Genomic DNA, 8,351 nt, shown 5'->3' with positions numbered 1-8,351 from the left:
ATATATAAGCTATTTTAATATATATTTTAATGCTAAAGCAGTAATCAGTTCTGATATAAATGGTCCAAGAGGCCATATATAGGCCTATATGTATATATATATATATATATATATATATATATATATATGTGTGTGTGTGTGTGTGTGTGTGTGTGTACATATATATATACAGTACAGGCCAAAAGTTTGGACACACCTTCTCATTCAATGCGTTTTCTTTATTTTCATGACTATTTACATTGTAGATTCTCACTGAAGGCATCAAAACTATGAATGAACACATGTGGAGTTATGTACTTAACAAAAAAAGGTGAAATAACTGAAAACATGTTTTATATTCTAGTTTCTTCAAAATAGCCACCCTTTGCTCTGATTACTGCTTTGCACACTCTTGGCATTCTCTCCATGAGCTTCAAGAGGTAGTCACCTGAAATGGTTTCCACTTCACAGGTGTGCCTTATCAGGGTTAATTAGTGGAATTTCTTGCTTTATCAATGGGGTTGGGACCATCAGTTGTGTTGTGCAGAAGTCAGGTTAATACACAGCCGACAGCCCTATTGGACAACTGTTAAAATTCATATTATGGCAAGAACCAATCAGCTAACTAAAGAAAAACCAGTGGCCATCATTACTTTAAGAAATGAAGGTCAGTCAGTCCGGAAAATTGCAAAAACTTTAAATGTGTCCCCAAGTGGAGTCGCAAAAACCATCAAGCGCTACAACGAAACTGGCACACATGAGGACCAACCCAGGAAAGGAAGACCAAGAGTCACCTCTGCTTCTGAGGATAAGTTCATCCGAGTCACCAGCCTCAGAAATGGCAAGTTAACAGCAGCTCAGATCAGAGACCAGATGAATGCCACACAGAGTTCTAGCAGCAGACCCATCTCTAGAACAACTGTTAAGAGGAGACTGCGCGAATCAGGCCTTCATGGTCAAATAGCTGCTAGGAAACCACTGCTAAGGAGAGGCAACAAGCAGAAGAGATTTGTTTGGGCCAAGAAACACAAGGAATGGACATTAGACCAGTGGAAATCTGTGCTTTGGTCTGATGAGTCCAAATTTGAGATCTTTGGTTCCAACTGCCGTGTCTTTGTGAGACGCAGAAAAGGTGAACGGATGGATTCCACATGCCTGGTTCCCACTGTGAAGCATGGAGGAGGAGGTGTGATGGTGTGGGGGTGTTTTGCTGGTGACACTGTTGGGGATTTATTCAAAATTGAAGGCACACTGAACCAGCATGGCTACCACAGCATCCTGCAGCGACATGCCATCCCATCCGGTTTGCGTTTAGTTGGACGATCATTTATTTTTCAACAGGACAATGACCCCAAACACACCTCCAGGCTGTGTAAGGGCTATTTGACCAAGAAGGAGAGTGATGGAGTGCTGCGGCAGATGACCTGGCCTCCACAGTCACCGGACCTGAACCCAATCGAGATGGTTTGGGGTGAGCTGGACCGCAGAGTGAAGGCAAAGGGGCCAACAAGTGCTAAACACCTCTGGGAACTCCTTCAAGACTGTTGGAAAACCATTTCAGGTGACTACCTCTTGAAGCTCATGGAGAGAATGCCAAGAGTGTGCAAAGCAGTAATCAGAGCAAAGGGTGGCTATTTTGAAGAAACTAGAATATAAAACATGTTTTCAGTTATTTCACCTTTTTTTGTTAAGTACATAACTCCACATGTGTTCATTCATAGTTTTGATGCCTTCAGTGAGAATCTACAATGTAAATAGTCATGAAAATAAAGAAAACGCATTGAATGAGAAGGTGTGTCCAAACTTTTGGCCTGTACTGTATCTTCCCACGAAAACTGGCATATTAAATTGATATTAAAACACTTTAAAACCTACACCTCTGTCGGGATCCTTCGGAAAACGGTGGAAGGCCAGGTGCGGGGTGTTCCACCGATAGTTGTTGCAGTTAATTGCACTACACTGTTTTCTTTTACTTTTTTTCTGCTCTCTCCTTGACATCTTACATGTTGTCTGGGTGCAACAGTCCAAGCTCAACAGTCCAAAATGGCGTTAGCGCCCCTAGTGGCTGTTGGCAAAAATTCAACGGAGCTTCGCCTCTTGGTATCCATGCTCTTTGACTGTACCCTGTTCGCCCTCTGGTGGTCACAAGCGGTCACAAGAGCTTTTTTTTTTTAAGTCATCCTTATTGCAAAAAGTGGTTTACAGTTCAGATGTGACTTACAGAGATAGATATATGTAATAAAGAACGAACATATAAAATACAGATAAGGACAAATAAAGCTTTGCCAGGGGAGGCTTATAAGTTATTAAAAGGAGAAAGAGGACCATATGTTGACAGTTTTAACTGCCTTTCTGTTGTTGGAGCCAGAAATCAAATTAATATAATGTACAACTTCATGGAGAAAAGATATAAAATTAGGTTTTTTACTGTTGAATTTACATTTATGAATGTGGAACTTTGCCAGCAGAATTAATAAATGTATAATGAAGTACATATTTTCTTTACTTTGACTTCTATAAAAGCAAAATACCACATTCTCCCACAATAAGGCAAAGTCTTTATAAATATGGTCAATGACAAATCTGCTGAAGTTTGAAGCGGTCACAAGAGCTGCGGCACATGAAATTCCACGTCAATGCAGACATAATTACTTCCGGTAAATACTTTTCCATATATATTTTTGTTCCACTGTAAGTATTACACATATTAATACAGACTGAATAATATAGATGTAACAATCACGGAGCTAGCTAGCGGCTACGAGCTTCCGAAAGGTAGCATATCGATACAGACGTAACCTGACCTATTATTGTTATCTAATATTCTTACTACTTGCTCTGTACTTTGCTGTTAACGCCCCCTGATATTTATTTTTGGAATCATATTATTTAATACAAAAAAATGTGGTTAAAGGCGAAGTAAGCAGACTGTTATTTAAAATTACTGCATATAAGATGGGCACTTCCGGTGAAAAAGAGAAGCTATCATTTATTATTTTATTTATTTATTAATAATTAATAAATTAATTAATACGCAGTAATAAATACTTGTATTAATATCTGATAATATAATTATTATGAGGTATCAGTAAGGGTAAATTTAGTGGAATTTAGACATAACCGCTTTCTTTATATGTCATCATTCAGTGCCCCTAACGGCAAAACAAATGACATCACTCTCCCGCGACTAACTGATCGTCCACCGCCATGAGCATGATGGAGGTGTGCGGATCTCCAAGTGTTACTCTGAGAGAGTTTGGTTGTGAACAGAGTTTACTGTCTCGACCTGACGGGTCAGCGTCCTTCATTCAAGGTAACGACACAGAAATATTACTCGGAGCCATCGGTGCTGTAGGAGGCAGCTAGCAGCCCGGACTCGGGCATATGTTAACCTACTTTATGATGAACAGCATCGGGCAAAGCTTTGTACGCTGAAGTCAGTCAAGTATGTTTGATTATGTAGTTTACTGTAGTTCAACACTTCATTCAACCCTGTAGCTGCCTACTGAGTCTAAATTTGTCTTGGCCTCAGCCAGATTTATGCCACAGTGTAGAGTATTCAGTAACAAGTAAAAGTCCTGCATTTAAACTCTTAAGTAACTAAAAGAACAAAAGTATCAGTATCAAAATATGCTGAAAGTTCTCAATAAAAAAGTACTCATTATGAAGCATGGTCTCTTTTCGAGACATACATACTATTACTGGATTATAATTAGTGATGCAATAATATATTCATCACTTTAATGTAGCTAATTCATAATTCATATATTGCTGGATAGCATAACCTGTACAAATTAATTAGTTGATTTATATTTTGTATTTATAATATTTATAAAGTAACTGAGTTTATCAAATACATGTATGGGAGTATAACCTACAATATTTGCCTTTGAAATGTAGTTGAGTAAAAGTGTAAAGTAGCATAAACTGAAAACTCAATAAAGAACAGGTACCTCAGAACTGAAAACTGTACTTAAGTTAATGTACTTATTTACATTTAGCCTCTGCTCATCCTTCATTATTCTAAGTTACTCACAAATATCCAATGTTTAGAATTAAGATAAACTGATAATGTATAAACAATAAGCAACAGCAACCCTTTTGATTATATTTTGTTAGCTTAAATTTCTGATAGGTTTTAATATATCATGTATGTCTGTAGGTTATACTCTATTGCAGGAAACATAACTTATCGAAATAAGTACACAATTTTTGTCAGTACTCTGCGGTCTTACTTCATGTAACAGAATCTTAGAAATGTGACTTTAAAAAGATATATGTTAAGTTGTGTAAAGTACAACCAGACATCTATTTGTAAAATCACATATTTGGTGCTGCAGGAGAGAGTTAATGTGGTTCATCACTTAGGTACAAAATGTAACATGCTTTGTGACTGAAATGTCAAGCATAAATTGTTTGGGCTTGTACAACTATGTACAGTTGCAATCAAATTTATTCAACCCCCATTGCATATTAGGCTTATTGGCAAAATATATAATTTCTCAGCTGTTTGCAACAAACAAATTACACAAGAACTGTTTAAGTAGTTCAATGAAACCAATATTACAAGGGTTTTGATCCAAATTCAACACAAAATGCTACTTTTAATGACTACTGCAGTCTCAAAATTATTCAACCTCTTCATGACAAGCATCTTCAGTACTTAGTAGAGCACCCTTTTGCTGTTATGACCTGCTGCAAACGTGATGCATAGCCAGACACCAGCTTCAGAAAGCGTTCCTGAGGAATCTTAGCTCATTCCTCATGGGCAATGGCCTCCAGTTCAGTAATATTCTTGGGTGTGCGTTTTGCAACCGCCTTCTTCAAATCCCACCAGAGATTTTCTATGGGTTTCAAGTCAGGCGACTGTGACGGCCACTCTAGAATCTTCCATTTCTTCTTCTGAAACCAAGTCTTGGTGGACTTTGAGGTATGCTTGGGATCATTATCCTGTTGGAAGGTCCAATGACGCCCAAGCTTCAGCTTCCTCACAGACGGCATGACGTTTTTACCTAAGATTTCCTGATACTTGACTGAATCCATCGTGCCCTCCACACGCTGCAGGTTTCCAGTGCCAGAGGCAGCAAAGCAGCCCCAGAGCATCACTGAGCCACCGCCATGCTTCACTGTAGGCAGGGTGTTCTTTTCAGCATATGCTTCATTCTTCTTCCTCCAGACATACCGCTGTTCCATAGGCCCGAAAAGTTCCAGTTTTGTTTCATCACTCCACAGAACAGAATTCCAAAACTTCTGTGGCTTATTTATATGGTTTTGAGCATAATGGAGCCGACTTTTCTTGTGCTTTTGGGTCAGTAGGGGTGTACGTCTTGGAGTCCGGGCATGGAGCCCTTCGGTATTTAGTATGCGCCTTATTGTACAAACTGAAACCTCAGTGCCTGCTGCCACCAAGTCTTGCTGCAGGTGTCTTGCAGTCATTCGAGGGTTTTTGACCACTTGCCTCCTCAGGAATCTGGTGGCAGCCGCTGATAGTTTACTCTTTCTGCCACGTCCAGGTAGTGTAGCCACTGTTCCTTTAACTTTGAACTTGCAAACTATGCTTCCAACTGTATCTCTAGGAACATTCAGAGCTTTTGCTATCGTTTTGTATCCTTTTCCTTGTTTGTGCAAGGCAATGATTTCTTCTCTGAACTTTTTGTACAATTCTTTTGACTTAGCCATATTTCTAACATGCAATCAAACGTCACTCTCAACAAAACCCTAGCCAGTCCAGGTATTTATGTGTTCTGTCTCAAGCACACCTGAATTAATGAAGCCCTTGATTAGTTGCACCAGGTGTGCTTGAAACAGGGGGTTGAATAATTGTGATTAGTTGCATCAGGTGTGCATGAGACAGGGGGTTGAATAATTTTGAGACTGCAGTAGTGATTAAAAGTAGCATTTTGTGTTGAATTTGGATAAAAACCATGGTAATATTAGTTTTATTAAACTATTTCAACTGTTCTTGTCTACTTTGTTTATTGCAAACAACTGAAAAATTGTACATTTTGCCAATAAGCCTAATATGCAATGGGGGTTGAATAATTTTGATTGCAACTGTAGCCTAAAAGTTCGCCTTCAGTTCATCATATATGGAATTTATTGTGAAACTCTTATCTGCAACAGAACATTTTGTAACAGCCTTTGAGGTGTTTGTTCCTGTTTGATGGGTGTGTAAAGCATGAAAAAACATACATCCATGGTGAAAACATAAACACATAAAAATGCAAACTGAAATCAAACCTAGGCTTTCAATGTTCACTTCTTTTTAAAGTAAGATTTAAGTCCCCTGTTTGCAAATACAGGACCAATAGTTTGTTAATTCAGTGGCAGGCCATCATTCATCATACTGTATCCCTGTTGATGAAGCAACATAGCTTCTGCTAGTTTAACTTGTCAGGGAAGATTTTGTTTTACATGATAGCCTTTATCTGAAGATAATTAGTGTTGTATTTTTCAAAATACTATTTTAGCGCTCTAAATAGTGAAATTTTTCTTTTTATGCTTATCCCTTCACAACTTCTTATTATTTGGTATTGTCTGTTTTCTGTTGTTTTTCAGATGTGCTTAGTGCAAAACATAATTTCCCCACCTGGATCAATAATGCATTTTCAGTTAATTTATGTTGTCTTTGTTGTCATGTAAAGGAGACACAAGTGTGTTGGCTGGAGTGTACGGACCAGCAGAGGTCAAAATCAGTAAAGAAATCTATGACCGGGCAACGCTAGAAGTGTTGATACAGCCCAAAGTGGGACTGCCAAGTAAGTGATTATCTCATCTCTAATTTGCTTATTGGGCATCTAATGCAGTTCCTCACTGTTGTTCTAATGCAATGTAAGCAGTTTAAATATTCTTGTAACAGTGATGATTTATTATTTAATTCTGTAGTACAGCTTTGTTTCAGAAATACTTTTGGATCATTTGGTTACAATTCAGTGTCGAAATTAGGCATTGTATAACAAACATGAAAATTGTCACATTATTTGGAAAGACATGTTTGTACAAGCTTCTTTAGAGGGGAATGAGGAAATTTAAGGGTTTTAGGAGGCTAGTAACGACTTGTTTAACAACCTTGTCCTCCTCTACTGTGCATAAGCTGCAATACCACAACACGCCACAAGGTAGAATAAGTGAGCCAGTTTTCCAGTCTGAATTAAGTGTGTATCCCAACATTTCTTAATTTTCCAGGTGTAAAGGAGCGGTCACAAGAGCAATGTGTGCGGGAAACCTGTGAAGCATCTCTGCTTTTGTCACTTCATCCTCGCTCCTCCCTCACACTCATTCTTCAGCTGATACACGATGATGGTTCAGTATCCTTTGGGAAAATTCTCTGCTGCTTTGTGCATTAAAATGATGCCCAGATGCTGTTTCATGTTGAGTGTTCTTCCTTACCTGTTCCTCAGCTCTTGTCCTGCATTTTGAATGCTGCCTGTATGGCTCTTATGGATGCGGGCCTGCCTATGAGTTGCCTGTTCTGTGGAGTGACATGTGCCATCGACGCAGATGGTCAAATCATCATAGACCCCACTGCGGCTCAGGAGAAGGTAAATCTGTGCTGTGTAAAATTGCCCCAAAGCACACTGACAAACAGCTGCTAGTGTTTAAATTAAAATAAAATTGTGAACATTCTGGATTGATGATATGCAACTGAGTTTGACACTAAAACTCCATTCTGCACCCCTCACACATTTGCATGTGCTTTCAGTACAGTCAGCACTGTCAGTGTCCTCACTGAATGTGTTCATTTGTTCTTGTCTTTTTCCAATCTTACCAGGAAAGCCGAGCTTTGATGACCTTTGCTATTGACAGTACAGAACGCAAAGTAATTATGTCATCAACCAAAGGATCTTTTTCAGTTCTTGAGGTCAGTAAATGAATGAGCAAATGTGCAATTGTGAAATTTAGGTTTGGGATCATATCTAATATGTGAATTCCGTATTTGTTTTGTCATTATCTGCATGCTCTGCCAATGATGTGCTTCAGGTCTGATGATGATGAGATGTTTATTCAGACTATCTGTAGTCTTTAATCTTTGTGTTTCATCTTCTACAGCTGCAGCAGTGTATAGCAGTCAGTCAGAAAGCATCAGAGAAAATCTTTCAGTTCTACAGAGACTCGGTCAGGCGGCGATACTCCAAAACCCTCTGAAGAAGAAGCAGCTCTCTCTTTTTTTAGTCTTTTGAAAAAGCTATGAGTACAAACACCAATGTTGTAATGAAATATTTAGTAACCACTTTGGGCCACCTTTGCTTCAGCTCAGTTGTAGTTAGCTGTGCTGTGGTTGAAGTGAGGTTTACAATTGAGCATTTGTGAGAAGACCAGATTGAACTGTCAATTCAGGGTGCAAAATAAAAAAAGAGGAAAGATGAATGTTA

At 38.7% G+C, this 8,351-nt stretch overlaps 1 protein-coding gene across 1 annotated transcript; it reads left to right on the top strand.

Moving 5' to 3' along the window:
* The first annotated feature begins 3,142 nt into the window (after positions 1-3,142).
* Positions 3,143-8,346, top strand: exosc5 (exosome component 5). The gene is made up of 6 exons (XM_033631824.2): positions 3,143-3,292; positions 6,624-6,737; positions 7,165-7,286; positions 7,380-7,520; positions 7,751-7,840; positions 8,029-8,346. The coding sequence occupies exons 1-6, from the start codon at positions 3,187-3,189 to the stop codon at positions 8,122-8,124; spliced, it is 669 nt and encodes a 222-aa protein (XP_033487715.1). The 5' UTR covers positions 3,143-3,186; the 3' UTR covers positions 8,125-8,346.
* The last annotated feature ends 5 nt before the right edge of the window (positions 8,347-8,351 follow it).

This window comes from Epinephelus lanceolatus, chromosome 4 (assembly GCF_041903045.1).
Source record: "Epinephelus lanceolatus isolate andai-2023 chromosome 4, ASM4190304v1, whole genome shotgun sequence".
Taxonomy (NCBI): domain Eukaryota; kingdom Metazoa; phylum Chordata; class Actinopteri; order Perciformes; family Serranidae; genus Epinephelus; species Epinephelus lanceolatus.
The sequence above is the reverse complement of the archived record's forward strand: the minus strand, read 5'-3'. Positions and strand labels throughout refer to the sequence as shown.

Excerpts from the sequence above, each read along its gene's own strand:
- exosc5 (XM_033631824.2), top strand. The coding sequence starts at position 3,187 with ATGAGCATGATGGAGGTGTGCGGATCTCCAAGTGTTACTCTGAGAGAG. Across the intron at positions 6,738-7,164 it reads GCCCAAAGTGGGACTGCCAA|GTGTAAAGGAGCGGTCACAA; the intron begins GTAAGTGATTAT and ends TTAATTTTCCAG. Across the intron at positions 7,521-7,750 it reads CCACTGCGGCTCAGGAGAAG|GAAAGCCGAGCTTTGATGAC; the intron begins GTAAATCTGTGC and ends CAATCTTACCAG.